At 47.8% G+C, this 17,369-nt stretch overlaps 1 protein-coding gene and 1 non-coding gene across 52 annotated transcripts in view; one reads left to right on the plus strand and one right to left on the minus strand.

Annotated features, from left to right (window-relative positions):
• The first annotated feature begins 949 nt into the window (after positions 1-949).
• On the plus strand, positions 950-1,056 carry Gm24753. The gene has a single exon (XR_003951716.1). It is a non-coding gene; the product is annotated as a U6 spliceosomal RNA (small nuclear RNA).
• An 11,092-nt stretch (positions 1,057-12,148) lies between these two features.
• Positions 12,149-17,369, minus strand: part of Rbfox2 (RNA binding protein, fox-1 homolog (C. elegans) 2) — a 229,445-nt gene continuing 224,224 nt past the window's right edge. For 50 of the 51 annotated variants that reach the window (XR_003951446.1, XR_001781584.2, XR_384057.3 and 47 more), the window contains one exon: positions 12,149-17,365. Coding sequence is in view for 44 of the 51 variants with exons in the window: in XM_030248830.1 (XP_030104690.1) it covers positions 17,311-17,365 (55 nt within the window). In the remaining 7 variants the exon portion in view is untranslated. The remainder of the gene's footprint in view (positions 17,366-17,369) is intronic. The other variant, NM_001286417.1, reaches the window with a different exon arrangement.

Raw genomic sequence — 17,369 nt, forward strand, 5'->3', positions numbered from 1 at the left:
CACATGAAGAGAAGACTCCCCATGGTGAGGAGGGAACTTAGATATGGTGTTCAAGTTTTCTGGGGAGGGCCAGGGGATTTCTATGTTTGGGGGGGATGAGATGAGCCTCAATTCCCCAGAGGTTAGAAATGGATGCTTTAGGGACTAAATAACCCAGACAAAGGCAGGGAGGCTGACTGACTCCTGCAGAGACTTGAAAGTTCCACTGAACAGTCACCAGGGATGAGGGGGAGAGGCCAAATCTACTCCATCTTGGGGCCAGCCTCTATCTTTAAAGAAAGAAAGAAAAAAAATGCCTGAGAATTTGACTTGCAGCCGATCCCAAGCTATACCCAAGTAGGAGGAAGGACCCCATTGGTAGTTATGCCTAGCTTCTTTCTAGCAACAGTTAGTTAGTCAAAGATTAACCTGATTGTTTCAGATGTACTCTCGGACCTTTTGCTTTTATATACAGTCTTGCTTCAGAGCGCCCACCTGTCTTGCAATAGTCATTCAATCAGATGCTTGCCAAGATAGACACCACCTCATTTGCTCCATTTCCTATAAAGCCGTGTCCCAATCAGCGTTCTGGGCTGCATCACTAAATATCCTGTGGGTCAGTGGTGAATCAGCCCAAACTTGAGTTTGTAATAGAGAATCTAATGTGATCACATCAGAAACGGCTCCTTGGTGGTCTTTTGGGTTTCATTAATGCTTCCTGGCAGAACAATGGGATTCCTGGGATGGGAGAAGAGGTCCCCACTGAACAGTTCCCTGGGGTTGGGGGAAAACATCTCTCTGAACCGATCCCTGGGGTTTCCAGGAGACCACTAGTCTTTGTCTTAGAAAAGGAAAGGCAGAAGGAAGGAAGGAAGGAAGGAAGGAAGGAAGGAAGGAAGGAAGGAAGGAAGGAAGGAAGGAAAAAAGCAGGAAGTCAGCCATTTTAAGTGTTGAAGTGAAAACAGCATGAGTGCTCGCTTCGGCAGCACATATACTAAAATTGGAACGATACAGAGAAGATTAGCATGGCCCCTGCGCAAGGATGACACGCAAATTCGTGAAGCGTTCCATATTTTTTGAAATTGTATCCAATAGCAACACACTCGCAGAAGCATGTCAGTGTCATATTCTCCCTGGGTGTGGGTTACATGGGTTCACTTTCTGTAAGCTAATAGTTTAACCAGGTACCTTTGTATAGTGTTAGGACTAACAAACCTAAAGAGCAAAAACCGTCATTGTAAAAAGATGTCAATAAAGCAGTTTTGTTATCAAGTCAAAAAAAAAAAAAAAAAGAAAGAAAACAGCATGAATCTATCAAGGTCTCTTTTGTCTGTCTGTCTGTCTGTCTGTCTGTCTGTCTACCAGGGACCAGTCTGAGTCCTAGTCCCTCACTTTCTCTCTTTATTTATGCTTGCAGTCTGGAGACACACTTTACCTTGGAGAGTTACCCTTCTTGAAATCTGAAGTAACCCATATCTCCTCCTGGCTCCTCCAAGTCGGAGCAGACCCCTCTGCCTTCCATACATTGTTTCCAAAGGCGATTGTAGCTGGGCAGACAGTCCTGCCTTCCTACATTGTTTCTAATGGTGATTGTGGCTGGGCAGACAGCTCTGCCTTCCTACATTGTTTCTAATAGTGTTTCTGTCATTTTCCTGGCAGCTTTGAGGCAGAACAGCACCGGCTGCTGTGTGTTAAGTAAGCAAGGATGCTTCTAAACAGAGCCAGGCTTTGTAAGGCTGGTTATCATTGGTGGTGTGGTCAGGAACCCAGAAATGCCTGCATTGTTCCCTGGTCCTTCCACCCTTCCTCACCATGATTCCTGTACTAGCCCAGGAGACACAGGGACATGGGAACAGCCTGGCTTGTCTTCTGCCATAGGCAGAACTTACAGGCATTACGGACTTGATTGTGTGGCTGAGGTCCCACAGGCCTTCCTATCCTCTAACCCCAGGACTGTGCTGCCCTCTGGCTGGTGGCCTGGAGGTGGACTAGAAAGCGGCTGAGCTGTGTTTTTCTGCTTCCTCATGAGAAAACAAAGAAGAGGGGAGTATGTCAAGTGTGCTTCACCCTGGAGCCAGAGCCTGGCCACTACAGAACACCCTGTAGGTGTCTAGGATCTAACCTCTTCAGAGGAGCAGTGCACCTGGTTTGGGAGACAGAGCTAAGCAGAGCAAGAGGGTGGATCTCACTTCTCTCCAGACCAGGCAATGTTCTAAGCATTTCCTGTAGATGAACATAAGGAGGAGGAGGAGGAGGAGGAGGAGGAGGAGGAGGAGGAGGAGGAGGAGGAGGAGGGTGGTGAAGGATTAAGGAATCTGGTGATATGAGGCTCTTGGCTGGGTACCAGCACAGAGGAAATTTAAATGCAATGAGTCATGAAGCCGCTATGGAGATGATGCAAGGCAACAATGTCTGTGTGTCACCTCTAACACTGAGCTATCTCATGTCCCAGAATGCTGATGGCACCCAGGGAAAACCCTACGTGTTCCTGCTGCCATGCCTTCGCCCAACCATCAAGGACAAGTGCTGGAATTAAAGGTGTGCACCACCACTACTGGCAACTGGACAGTAACTAAGATACTCTCCCACCACAGGCCCCTTTATTCTTTATGCTCTTTTACACTTTACCCAACTGTTCAATAAGCTGATACCCAGCCACAACCTAGATTTGCACTAAGACTATCAATGCTATTAGGCAACTCATTCTATATTTATTGGCATCTTAAATATTTTAATTAATTGTTATATGTGCATATATATTATATATATACTATATAGTATGTATGTATTTATATATGTATGTATGTATGTATGTATGTATGTATAAAATATATAGCCAGAACTGGGTTCAATGAAAGACTCTGTCTCAAAAAAAGGTGGAACAGGCCACCCCATCATATGGCTCTGGCTTTGGACACCACTATAATGAAGTCACTAAACTGGAAGCCATCAAAGAGAACTCTTTAAAAGTGTGATAAGGATGCTGAAGTTAGCCCTCCATGATGATGGTTTCTGCTGGGAACTTGGGAGGAGAACATCTCAGTTGTTTTAAAGGGCGGGCTACTAAGAGTTTAACCATGCTCCATTGAATTTAAAGATAAAAAACTTTGGGTTTTCTTTTTTTCTCTTCTCCTTTTTTCAAAAATAATTTGGGGGTTGGGGCAGACATGGAAGGACTGGGAAAAGAGTGTGATCAGGTTGTATGATATCAAATTCCCAAAGAATCAAGAAAAATATTACATTAAAAAAAAGGTATAAAGTAACAGTGGAAATTGACCTCTGACTTTCACATGTACACACATGAACTAGCATACCCACACCACATATATACATATGCATACCAAGCATACACACAGACATATGCACACACACACACACACACACAGATTTAAGATGACGATGACAACAACAGACCCAAATAAGAAACATATCTTACTTTTTTGTTGCTGTGATAAAACACCATGACCAAGGTAACTTCTAGAAGGAAGAGTTTATTTGGGGCTGACGGTTCCAGAGGAATAAACGTCCATCACTCTTATGGTGGGGATCATGACAGCAGGGAAGAACATGGTGCTGAGCCAGCTCACATCTCCATCCACAAGCAGGAAGCACAGAGAGAACCAATTCAAAATGGAGTGAATTTTAAAACCTAAGCCCATCTCCAGGGACATACTTCCTCCAGCAAGGCCACACCTCCTAACCCTCTCCCAAAACCACCAACAGGGCACCAAGTATTCAAATGCCTGAGACATATGGACGTTGCTTATGCCAAGTGTTTGACCCCCAACAAGAAAAGTAACTTTGTAGCACTCTCTCGGGCCTCTGTTTGCAAAAAGAGTTGAGCAAAAAGGAGAGAAAAGTCTCACTCTTGTGAGAACCTCAGCAGGAAACAGATTGAAGCCAGCACCATAATCACGGCTCAGGCCCTGGCCTACCGTTGATGGAGCCCTCATCCTCTCTTACTGTCCAGTTCCACCTCCTGGCCTTTCTTCTCCCTTCTCAACCCAGAAGAGAGATCTCACGCTGTGATCCAGAGCCCTGGGCTCACTTGTGGATACAAGGCCACAGTGCTTGCCTTGTGGGATGGGACTGAACCACGCATCAGATCCCGGAAACTGCACTGGGCTAAATAGGCAGAACCCCACTGCTGTGCTACCCACCCACTGACCTGATACCCTACCTGCCCCCGACCTCTGGCTGGTTCCTCTCTCCTGCTCCAGTAAACCCACAGTGCCGGGGGGATGCTGGACCCTACTTGAACTGGAGTCGGTGGGTTACTTCCAACCTGTGCACCTCGTGTTCTTGGGAGAGGCGGAGATGGATTTTCCTTCTCCCCGACCCATGCTAGGGCAGCAAACAGGCTCTAGGAAGTGGGAGTCCTGGGCTCTTACCTGAATCCCATCACTGTTTGGGGTGTGATAGGGAGAGCCCCTGCCACGTAGGGTCAATTTACTTCTCTTAAAGGGGCTTGTACTTAGGGACACCATGCTGAGGCTCTGGTTACTCTCTTGGCTGGCCTTGAGGAAACCCCCATGGCTTGAGTCTGCACTGAGATTACCATTGGGATCTTCTGTACTTGTGGATGGCTCTCTACCACCTATGTATCTATAGCTATCCCAAAGCTCGGACAGCCAGGAATCAGGCTGCTTGCTGTCTTAGCGTCATAGTTCTGCCCCTAGCTAGCTCTTGGAGTCACGGGCACGCTCAAAGAAGGCCCTAGCACCTGCCGCAGTGGGACTTCTGTGTTCTCAGCAGCTGCTGTCACCAGCATTTTGATAAATGTCTTAGGAAACCGAACTTAGTGGTAAGAATCAAAGCAGAGATTGGTGTCAAAGGATGGCGGTGGAGCCTGAGGCTTCCGGTTGGGGGTGGGGCACCGGAGTGTGTGTGCGCGATAAGCCTGCAGGGGGCACCCAGAGATTCAAAGCCAGCTCTGCCTCAGTGGTGGTCATGGGCCCTTTCTGGAAGGATGGAAAGGTACTGATAGTTAACCAGTGACATACCTGCAGGGTTAACCTTTGCTTGGCCAGGTGTGCACAGCCTCCCACGTGGCTGGGAGCCTGGGGAGGAGGGGCAAGAGGGGGCATGGGCTGAGAACCTTTGCTGAGGACCCGAGAGGGCGAGAGCTAGCTGTCCCCATAGTGCCTGATGCTTTTATTTCTAGACTTTTCTACTTAAGAGTAATTTAACATCTACGTGGAAATGCTGAAGTAAGAAACCACTACAAGAAAATAAGAGAATTTCCAGAATCCATCTGGCTTTTATAAGGCGATGGAGAATAAACCAGAAGCCAAGGTCACAGATGGGGATGAAGAAGGGAAGTAAGTAAGCCTTTGCCATCCCCTGGCACCGGGTTAAAATGGTCTGGGGAGTGCCTGGGCAATTTCTGGTTGATTCTGCTGTGTAACTGAGTTTAGGGATCACTGCTTTAGAAAGGTAGGAGACGTGTTCTTTTTCTCCACAGTTTTGAGACTTCTTGAACATATATTCCATTTTCTCTGGAACCAGGGGCCTCTGTGGTGTGTGTGTGTGTTCGAGTGTGTATGTGCATGTGGATGCCAGAGGTCAACCTAAGGAGTCATTCCTCAGGTGCTGTCTCCTACCCCCTCCCCCTTTAAAGACAGCCTTTCACTGGAGCCCAAAGCTCAGATTAGACACTGCCCCCCACCAAATGCTTCGGATTAAAAAAAAAAAAAAAAGCCTGTATAAGAAGTGCTTCACCAACTAAGCCATCTCCCCAGCCCAGGCTTCTCTTTTGAAGATGGCAAGTTCGGAGGATGCATTACAAACATCTTGCCTGTTATGGATGCCAGCTTGGGCCAGGCTGTGTGCTGAGAACAGGTAAGGTAGGTCTGGAGGAGGGCAACACCCAGTGAGGAGAGAAGCTGAGTGCCCCCCCTCCTTCAACTGTGTCACCCACCATTTTGTGCCCCTGGGTCTGTGCCTTGCCACTCTTTTGTTTGTGTTTGCATCCAGATGGACCATTTACTTACTCTGCTATTCAGTGCCCCGGTGACCATGCTGTGCTTCCTGTCAAGCCTGAGACAAGTAAGACAGGCAAGCATGGTGTGTAGAATGAAGATCTCCCCGTACGGTAACACCCTGAGCTCCAGCAAGCCTGCTGTGGGTCCCATGTGCTACCTGAGTATGTAAACATGCCCTTTGTCCCAACAGGTAAACTTCCCCTGAACCTGGTTTTAATATCAACATAGATCTCAGCCCAGAAATTTCAGAGCTAGGGAATTTCTACTGCAGCAAGCCAGTGGCCATGAGGACAACAGACATGGCTTGTAGTAATTCTGGGGACACCAAAAAATTTGAAGACTCACCATTATTGTTTGAATGTGAGCAGTGGTCTATGGAATCCTCTTTGAACACTTGGTACCTGGCTAACAGTGCTGTTCTGGGAAGCTAGGGAGCCTTTGGGAAGAGAGCCTGGAAGGTGACAGCTGTTTCTACCCCACTTTCCCCAAGACAGGGTCTTTCTGTGTAGCCCTGGCTGTCTTGGAACTCAATCTGTAGACCAGGCTGTCCTTCAACTTGGATACCCCAGTGCTGGATTAAAGGTGTGGGCCACCACTACTTCTTTTCTTTCTTTCTTTCTTTCTTTCTTTCTTTCTTTCTTTCTTTCTTTCTTTCTTTCTTTCTTTCTTTCTTTCTTTCTTTCTTTCTTTCTTTCTTTCTTTCTTCCTTCCTTCCTTCCTTCCTTCCTTCCTTCCTTCCTTCCTTCCTTCCTTCCTTCCTTCTCCTTCTTCTCTTCTTTTCTTCGAGACAGGGTTTCTCCATGTAGCCCTGGCTGTCCTGGAACTCACTTTGTAGACCAGGCCGGCCTCTGCCTCAGAAATCCACCTGCCTCTGCCTCAGGAGTGCACCACCACACCCGGTGCTTGTTTCTACTTTTTATTTGCTGCTACAGTGTGGCCATCCCAAGCCTCCACTGTCACAGAATTCACACCAGTCACGTCTTCCTGCAACAATGGATTGCTGCCTGGAACCAAGAGCTAAAATCAACATCTCTTTTCTTAAGCTGTCTCTGTCGGATATTCTGTTTCAGCAAAAATTAATACATTTGTGGTCATTAAAACAGGTGAGTCACTTGTCATTTCAGCATTCAGTAGCCTGAGGCAGGAGGAATATCATGAGTTTGAAGCCAATGAAGATCTTATTACAGAAAACCAAGTCAAAACAAACAAACAAACAAACAAACAAAACCCAAAAAAGCTTTTGCTGGGTAAATATGGGATGTTTCCCAAGTTGCACATGACCCCACAGTACATTTATAATTGCAACGAAAAAAAAAATTAAATCCCACCCCCTGCCACTCCTTAACCTACCCAGTTGTCTCACTGTCCTTGCACCTTTCATCAAAGATCCTGTTGTGTTGTGTACATTGTGTTAAGATCCGTTTCTGTATATTCAATAGCTAATTCTACACTGGGGATTGCTAAATACTAGTCATTATCTTGGCATTATTTCTATAGTCCATCACTGGTCTCATATTTTGTAAATAACTTGTTCCTTCCTCACCTGTCTAAGGCAATCTAGAATTGTAAATGATTGGCTGATGGCCAATAGTTGCATAGGAAGTAGAAGGCAGATTTGCAGGCAGAGAGGGGGACTCTGGGAGAAGAATTGAGAGGTGAGATTCACCAGCAGACATGGAGGTGGACGAATGGACCAGAGCGGAGCAGAGAGATAGAGCTAGCCACATGGATTAGTCAGGATAGAGTAGTTAGGCAGACTTCCCAGCTAAGGCCTAAGCTTTACAATGTTAGTAAGCCTCTGTGTCCTTATTTATACTGCTGGCAGGTCTACGAAAGTTCTGTTATACTGTTGGCCAAGTGAGATTGAGTCTACATTCCCACTGGCTTGGAGAAGTGGTTCCACTTAAATACTCCACTACTGTTGGCCTCACATCCACATGCTACTAACTGGACTCAGTGGGTTAGTAGGATAGTAAGATGTGAAATAGGGGTGTGTGTGTGTGTGTGTGTGTGTGTGTGTGTGTGTGTGTGCGCGCACACACACGCATGACATGGCATAACAGATTACAAGATAGATGAAATGACCCTTGGGCAGGGGTCTGCCTGTTGAAGACTGATCTGTATTTATAACTCAGTGTAACACAGAAAAGCTAGGACAGGCTTTGTTCTGTAATGGTTAGCACTTCTAAACTGTTGGTGGTTTGAGTAAGAATGGCCTCCATAGGCTCATGTTTGGAAACTTTGTCGAATAGCTAAAATGGTTTGGGAAAGAGTAGGAGGTGTGGCCTTGTTGGAAGGCACTTGTCACTGGGGGTGGGCTTTGAGGCTTCAAAAGCCCACATCATTCCTGGTGTCTCTCTGCCTTTCGTTTGTGGATCAGATAGAAGCTCTCAGCTAGTGTTCCATTGTCGTGCCTACCAGCCTGCAACCATGCTCAGACTCTTTGCAACCATGAGTTTCAAACTTAAAAACAAAAAACAAATCAAAACCCCCAAACCAAACAAAAAACCAAAAAAAAAAAAAAAAAACCAACCAAACAAAAAAAACCCAAAACAAGTTGATATGCCCTGTTATCAATCTATTTAAAAATCAAATAGATTTCCAATCCCTAAGAGATCCCAACCCTGGAGAGTTTTCCCATGTACTCACGTAAGTGACATAGCCCTCAGCACTTTTCTGCTTGGGCCTGGACTATGGGAAATTATAGATTTGGATCCCCAAACCATAATGTCGGATTTGGGATGGGTGACGTCAAGTGTGCTAAGAGCGAATTTCAAGGGGGTGACAACTGCCTTTCCACTTTTGGTGAAACTTTGGATGGATGGAAAAAATGCTGCCGTGCCCCACGAAGCAAGGGCGCAACTTCAGCTTAAAGACTCATCTCCGTCCCAGCACCCCAGCGGCAGAGGCAGGCAGATCAATCTCTGAGGTCTAAGCCAACTTGGTCTACGTTAGTTTCAGGCCTGCCAAGGGTAGAGAGACCCTGTGCCCCAAAACCAAACACTCATACTTACCTGTATGGCATTCCTCCAGAAAACTCACTGGCTTATTTTAAAGTTACTATGTGCACATCATTCGTGGTGGGTAGAAGAGTGAATGTAGGGGAAGGCAGTTGAGAATGGAGATGCTGTGGGCTATACCAGCGAGTGTGCAAGGCTGTGCCACTGTGTGCCAGAAGCAGGAGAAACTTGGTGTGGGAGAAACATTTATGAGAGACGGTTGCTGTCGGCCGACACTGGATCATCAGAGCCTTGTGGACAGTGAATATCAATGCTTGCTCTAAAGACAGCCCTGTCTTATTAGGGAGAAACATTCACTGTGAGTCAAAAGTTCAAAAATAGGGGCTGGAGAGATGGCTCAGCGGTTAAGAGCACTGACTGCTCTTCCAGAGGTCCTGTAGGCATTTGACCCCTCTCCCTGAGGACTTGGACTCTTTCAGCACTTTGGATAACCAGTTTGAAAGCTGGGCATTTTGGGACTAGAGAGATGGCTCAGTGGTTAAGAACATTGACTGCCCTTCCAGAGGTCCTGAGTTCAATTCCCAGCAATCACATGGTGGCTCACAACCATCTGTAATGGGATCCAATGCCCTCTTCTGGTGTGTCTGAGGATAGTGACAGTGTGCTCACATATATAAATCTTAGAAAACAAAACAAACAAAAAACTGGGCACCCACAGTGACCAAACCACAGTGATGCACTTTAAAGACTTTTAAAAAATTTATGTGGGTGTACATACAGGAAGCCAGAAGAGGGTGTTAGATTCCCCTGGAGCTAGAATTAGAAGTGGTTGTGAGTTGTCCCATGTGGGTGCTAGAAACCGAATTTGGGTCATCTGGAAGAACAGCTAGTACTCTTAGCCACTGGGCCAGCTCTCCATCTGGGGACACGCCCACTTGCTTTTTGACTTTCTTATTAATGACTAGCTCACTAACTGCTGTCACAGCCTCGTGAGTCATCTGCATACCTGAGTGCTGACACTGAGTGGAAGCTCAATGGAAGTGCAGGGAAGGGGGATGGAGAGTTGAGCTAGTTTTGCTGGTAGACTGGTAAATGGATCTTCAAGGAGCTGGATACATGGTTGCTCTTTTAGAAGAAAGCAGCCTGACTGAGGAAGCCAGGAAAGCCAGCAGAAGCCTGTGGCCACCCTTTTCTCATAACTGAGATAGACAGATGTCACGCACCTTCAGAGTGATGGGTGCCATGGAAGGGAACCAGGGAGGGTCAAAGGACAGTGCTGGGAAGGGACTGTGCAGATGGGTGGTTAGGTCTTCCCAGAAGGATGCTTAGATCATGACCAAGCTAGAGCTGAGCTTGGTTAAGAACCGAAGATAAGAATGAGCTCAGCTGGCTGGGCAGGGCAGAGCCAGGCCCAGAGGCAGGAGAGAATAGCAACTCAGAGCTCAGACCTGTCTGGCGATGCTGTCCCCATGGGAGATGCAGGGTAGAGGAGAGGAGGATGAAGGGTTTATGGGCGGTGCTGTTAGGCTCAGTGAAAACTGATCAGGAAGAGAATGGTATGGGTGATTGAGCAAAATATTTTATTTCTTTAACAAAGTCTCACTATGTAGACTAGGCTGGCCTTGAACTCAGAGATCCACCCGCTTCTGCCTCCTGATAGCTGTGATTAGTGGTATTCACCATCCCTCCTGGCCGGAATACAGGTGTATGCCACTTTCTAGTATACCATGTTTTGGTCAGCAGACTCCTTTGGCCTTCTTACCATTAGCCTTCTTTTCCCAAGCGCTTTAGTTACCACAGTCACCACTCACTGCTCAGTTCACAGCCCCAGGGAACTGCTGTGGCAGGAATGGCCCCCCATCTTTGATGCTGAAACCCTCACATCCAGTTATCAAGCCCCCGAAAGCCACCTGTATCACCTTTTTACCACACAGAGCTTCTGGTGACTGGATGTGTCCCTAATGGTGAGAAACAAGCTTCCACTGGCAGCTACTCAGTTTATGGTACAGACTGTTGTTGGATTTAGTGACATTTTGAGATGTACTTAGGGCCAGAAATACACCAGGCAGACAGGATCTGGGCTGCCTGATTGGCCTCTGCCATTTCCCACGTGGCTTAGGACAAGATCCATGACTCAATTTCAGCGCTCAGTGAGAAGACATGGCCAGGCTCAGTTTCTGTCTCCTCGGAAATGAACACACTATCCTGTCACTGTGTCACGGATGTACAAACACAGCCCGGGTCAGAGTCAAAGGCCTTTAGTGGCAGTGGCAGTGTGGGTGGTAAGAGAATCAGCACAGGGGACACTCCAGTGAGCCGCAGCTCTCCAGGCATGTGTTGCTGCTGTGTGTTTGGGGAATCTGCCAGTTCTGGGGCCCACAGAGGCAGCCGAGAGGCCAGAGGTCACTGTGCGGGACAGCACCTGGGACTGACCTGCTGCGCTCACATCATGGCTGATTCCTCATCCGGAAGACTGGGTGGCAGGAGAGTGAAGGGCAAGCAGAGGCAGAGGGTAGCAGCTTTGTCTAGGTTGCCATGGAGAAGAGAGCTTGGGATTTTAGTGGGAGAAAAAAATTAAAAAATTTAAGATCGAAAGCCTTGGTCAGGAAAAGGGAAGAGAGGGGACAGGAAACCCTTAGCTGATGAAATGGGAAGGTTAGGTGCAGAGCACGGGGATGGGGTGGGGTGTGGGGTACCTCACCTGAGAGCTGAAGACCATTAGGGCAGGTAAGGAGAAGGAAGACGCCAAGGTTACATATCTGGCAGCAGAAATCCACTTGGGAGTCTGGGAGGATCTCCATGCTTCCTGTGACTTAGAAAGGCAGTGATCGGGGAAACTTTAGGTATCTGGGATATCGGCAGAGAAACGACCAGGGAGTGGTGGTTGACGGCCAGTCTAACAGCAGAGGCATTCCCCACGGTGATGGGGATCAGGAGACAGGCAGCAGAAGCCAGGGAAGCAGGCACTTACCTCAGGAGTGTTCAGCGGTTCAGTGGAGCTGGCAAATGGTGCCAGGGGCCCTGAAAGTGGCGCTGCAGCTGGAGGGTGAAGCTCACCTCAGACGGATGGCAGCCTGCTGCCAGCAGAGCAGCTGGAGGAGCCACCTCACTCCTAGCTCCTGGCCACCCAGAAGCCTTTCAGGAAGAAGTGCTATGGGTTCTCTTCCTCTTTCCAGGTTAGAGCCTGGAGTTCAGGCAAGAAAGAAGGAGCCAAAACGCCAGGGGTGGTGTTTCTCTCTTTTATTTAAAAACAGTGCTTCATTACCATTTGCAAAGGCTGAGGCAGGGCCCCTCCTTTGCTAAGAGTTTATAAAAGCCAGCAACATGATCAATAATTTATACACATGGAGAGTAATACAAAAAATAATGAATAAAAGCTAAAGATCTAACTACTCAACCTTCACAATTCCAGCTACTTGATAATAGGAGTAACCCAATGAATACTGTATGGTCTGAAAGCTACTATACAATATGATTCTTAAGGAGGAAGAGGGAGGGAGGGAGGGAGGGAGTTAGAGACTGTCACAACGCCCTGGGTGCTTCTCTGGAGTTAGCAGGGAAACAGGACCCTGGGCAAGCAGCTCGGGTGCCCTAGGAGGTGATTCTGGGAGAGGATGGTGGGAGGGAAGGAGACACAGCGGGGTGGTCAGCTGGACAAGCATCCGCATGTGCCCCCCATGTCCCAGTGGTGCCTGTCCTGCATGGGGAAGCCACATGTGCCAGGCAGGCCACTCCCTGCCACAGGGGTGTGGAGAAGAGCGAGGTTCTGTGGTACTTTTGAGCCTTGAAAAGAGAGAGACTCAAAACCTGAGAGCCTCAGTTCACTCTGCAGCTCTAACTTGCACGTGTCCGCCCCAGGGTGGCTCTAGCTATTCACAGGCTGAATGCTGACGGAGGGAAGTCATGTCTCTTAGGGGAAAGGATCAGCTCATCACTCGCTATATAACGCAGCCAAACGGGCTGCCCAACAAGCACGCACACAAGAAATACTGTTAACAGAAAATACAAGAAACCACCTAAGCTAGGAGTCCTGATGGGGACAGACAGCGACTAAAGCGCGTCAGTCCCCGGAAAAGACAAACCAAAAGCATTTTCTGAAAAACTCAAAAACTCGCGTGCCCCTGGGAATCTGGCATTGGTAACCGGAAGAGGGAGGGAAGGAAAGAGCATCGCTGTTCCCTTTTTGCCTGCCAGGGTGAAAGCAGCCCCACCCAGCGCTGGCAAGTACAGAGGGCTGCCCCCGAGGTGGGAGGTCTCTGCAAAGGCAAGGGTGAGTTTTGGCTGATGGGCAGTTCTCAGTTACCAATCCCTGCCAGCCAGCACCGCCATGGCTGAACTCATCTACCGTTTTTTCCTGAGTACACTGTAACTGGCTACAGTTTCGGTAACTTGCATAAGAACATGGCTTCCACAGCCAACCACAATACTTCAGGGACCCGCGCCCCCTGACTCACTTCTATTGCCTCGCTGAAGAGTTTGGCAATCTGTGGTAGTTGGTGAGCCTTTCGAAAGGAAAGTTGCCAAGGGACTGTCCTGCACTCAGTAATCTAGAGGGCACATGCTGGCTTAGGACACCCAGAGCCTGCTTGGGATGGGGCCCTGTTTCCCGCTCTAGCCCAGGGATGGCAACTGCCTGGCTGATGAGGAAGCAAGGAGAAAGGAGGTACACAGGAGAGGGGATGGGTGGGAAGAGGCTTCCGGACAGCAACATTTCCAAAAATATAGTGTTTTATGAAACAGAGAATCAAGTGTCACTGGTGTATACTACAAATGATCAGACATTCTCAAGAGCATGACAAAAGAAAACACACGTTTACATTAGATGTTCACCGTGCCCACTATTGTTTCCTATTTGAAAACAGTGCAAACAGGTAACTTATGCTTTAAACACCAAGACCCCTTCCCCACCCCCCAAAGTCCCTTTCCTCCTAATATCTGGGAGAAAAGTCTGCAATTTTGCAAACATTGCCATGCTAGAGGTTTGAGTAGTGGAGAACTGGCTGGGCCAGAGGGGAAGGTTGGCCAGGCAGCTTCCCGCCCCCTCCCCCCCTTCCTGGCACACCCGAGTTCCAGACTGCCCTTGATTGGCCTTGTTCGCCTGGCGCAGGGAGGGGCGCACTATGCTCTTCTTGCATAGGCTCACATCCTTCTCATCTCAGTGTCTGGAAGCTACATGACTAGGTACAGGACGGAGGTGGTCGCGGACCTGCCCGCTGTGCCTCAAAGAAAGCACAGCCTAAACCAAACAGTTCAGCCCCGAGGAGTCCATGCTTGAGGAAAAGCCACAAGCTCTCCTTAAACTAAGAGCCAAGCGCCAGGCAGTTTCCAAGGGAAGGAAACACGGCTCAGTTCAGACAGCGGCTGCTGCAGGGTGGCGGTGGTGGAGGTTCCTGGAAACCTGAGAGCCTTAAAATGACAAGGAGCATGGTGCTTCTGGGCTGAGGTTGAACTAAGTAACACAGAAATTCTAGAAAAGACCTAAGGCAGCTCTCCGGGCTGAAAGAGGAACATCCAGACAAACATTTTCACTACAAGTCTCCTTAAAGGAATCCAGCTTCTAGTAATATTCGCAGCATAGAAAGCCCAGGCCACAGAGGCCTGCAAAACTGCAAACACCCTTCTCACACTGCGATTCAGCGTCAGCCATCTTTTTGAAATCATCACCCAGAATCCTCTAACAGAGTCATAAAATGCCCGTCTCCTCTAGCCTGCTTCCTAAATCAGTCCAACAAGCCAGCACAGTGGCCTTGAGGATCAACCATGAGGCCAACATAGTGAAATCCAGACACTTGGGGGAGCCAGCTCTCAGTGCTCACCCTGAAATCCAACGACCTTTGCATAAAAAGCCAACTCCATCTAGTCTTCCTTGGAAAAGGGCCTGAGGAAGTGGCATCGGAGAGTGTCCTTGTCCACGCAGCAGAGATGCACTGGCAAACAGACTGGCCTTGGAGGCCTCAGCCAGAACCAGCTGAACTGAAGTGCATGAAGGCCCCTCAGGCCCTGCAGCATGGGCCATGGGACTGTCCTCTTCACCCTGCGTGGCCACCCTTTCCTGTCTAGGAAAGAAGAAGCCTTCTTCAACTCTCTCTCCCTTCCTACCATCTGTGGATACAACTGTTGAGAGACTGGCCTCGTCTCCACTAGGTGAAGGGCTTGCCTTTCTGTGAGAATGGCCCTTATTAAACAAAGACCCAAAATGTCTGTTCCTTTAGCCAGTAAATTTTCTCAAAAAGAAACAAGAGAAAGAAAAACCCCTCTGCCCCCATTCTCTAGAACTCCAAAAGGCCCCAGCCCATCCCTTCCCCTTACTAAAATATTTATGTACATACAATGAAAACTGTCCTAATAGCAACAACAAACCAAACTTTGGCTTGGGGGAAGGGAATCCATAAGTGGCCAGCAGGCAGGCAGTCTTGTCTCCTATTCCACATGTTGCCCCAGAACTAGTGACTACACTGAGGTCTCTGGCTTCCATGTTGTTTCCTCAGGTATCATGGGAGATAGGATCTGAGGGCAAGATGGTATGTGTCAATTGCAGGTTAAGGCCCTCCCTGCTTACAAAAGGATGCTTGATGCAGTCAAAGGTCAGCCACTTTAATTCAGGGACATGAATCATTTATCAGTCAAAAATGTGTAGAGGCAGAGGCAACAACAACAACAACAACAACAACAACGACAACAACAACAGAAGAACCAAACCCCAATAAAATAACCCTAAAACAGACCCTGACAAAACCAAAGCTCATGTCTCTGAACTACTCCCTTTAGCAGCAATCCCTCAGGTGAACTGACCAGGGAGCCAGCTGACATTCCCATTTCCTAATGCCTTCATTTTGGAGCCTCTGTGGGACCCTTGCCTTTCGGATACATCTCAGATTTGGGGGAGAAAGAAGTCCTTTGGAAACAAATCTGAAGCCAGGTTTCACTGCCATGGCCCCTGCAGAAGGACCCTTGCCATTTTACATCCTCCTTCCAAGGTTAAAAGGCTTAAAGTCCACGGCCTGTCTTCTTAACGTTCCCCGAGGGGTCCAGGTGCTTGGCTGTGACTCTAGAGGACACTGTGAAGCTGGATGCAGTGACCACAAGGGCTGGAGACTCACAGAGGCTCTGGAAGATGGAAATTCCTATGGCTTTGGAGTGAGGACAAACTGCCTCTGCCTGCCCTTACTGGTCCTCATCAGTACACTGGTAGGACAGCCAGCCTAGGGGCTTGGTTCCTTACCCTGCCCCAGCAGAGGCTTTCTGATGCCTTTCTTACTCTGTACTGACTTCGTGCTGCAAGAAAACGAAGGGATATCGATTGAACACCCCCCTTTTCTCTTCTACACACTCTTTAATGGCTCTGAACAATTTGTACTTTTAATCCTCATACTGTGCCCAGATACCTGGGGGGAAATCTGGCCACTGACTATTCATTCTTCGGTTCCTGGATCCCAAATCCCTGAATCTTGAGGACATGGGAGCAGCATGTTAATAAAAGAACAGAGGAGTTGCACAGTGGCTCAATTAAAGGGGCAGCAGCCCAGCAGGAATGCTGAGGTTTCTGAAAAGAAAAGAAACAAGTGTTTTCCTATTCTGGAGCTCACTCCAAGATCACTGTTGTACTGAGGTGTTTCTCATCCACAGTCTGAGAGCGTGCTTGGAAATACCAGCACTGTAACTCCAAAAACCATGCCAAACACTCTCAGGCTGTGCCTGTAAATGATTGTAAAAAGAATATGAAGGCAGGAGGGAAGAGGAGAGAAAAGAATCTTTTAAATTCTCCTGTTTTGCAAGCACAAACTCCTACCTAAAGGCATGTGGATTCCAGCCACAGCCAGTCAGAGCCTCCAGCCACAGCCAGGCCAGGAGGGCACACTGCTGCAGAGCTGGCCTCCACTCTGCTTATCCCCCCAGCCATCAGCACCAGATCCACTTTGGTAATTCTGTCTGCTGGCTTCTGATCAAATACATGTATCAGCTCCTTCCTCCTCGACTGTCTCCTCTGTGACCAACAGAATAAGCTAAGTGTGGACATACAGACGTGGAAATGCACTATCTTTTTTTTTTTTTAACCACAGTTTTAAAAAAAGCAAAAATAAAAACAACAAAAAAATTCCCAAACAAAAAACAAAACAAAAAACCCCCAAAAAACCAACCCCCCTCCAAACAAAAACAAAAATTCAAAAAAAACAAAACAAAACAAAAAAAGCACAATCTTTGGAACAAAAGAATTAAAGGCAGAAATTTAAAGGAAAAAATACATATTCAAAGAACATAGTGAGGTATAAAAAAGTATTCTCTCTTTTTTGTTTGTTTTCCTCTTCATCTTGCTATAGAGTCCTCTACTAGTAAATATTGCAATAGCCAGGCCTCATGAACTGGGGGCTGTCCCATTTGCAGGGGTCTCACGTCACTTCAGTAGGGGGCAAATCGGCTGTAGCCACCTCGGTACAAACTCGCCTGC

The sequence above is a fragment of the Mus musculus genome, chromosome 15, assembly GCF_000001635.26.
Source record: "Mus musculus strain C57BL/6J chromosome 15, GRCm38.p6 C57BL/6J".
Lineage (NCBI taxonomy): Eukaryota > Metazoa > Chordata > Mammalia > Rodentia > Muridae > Mus > Mus musculus.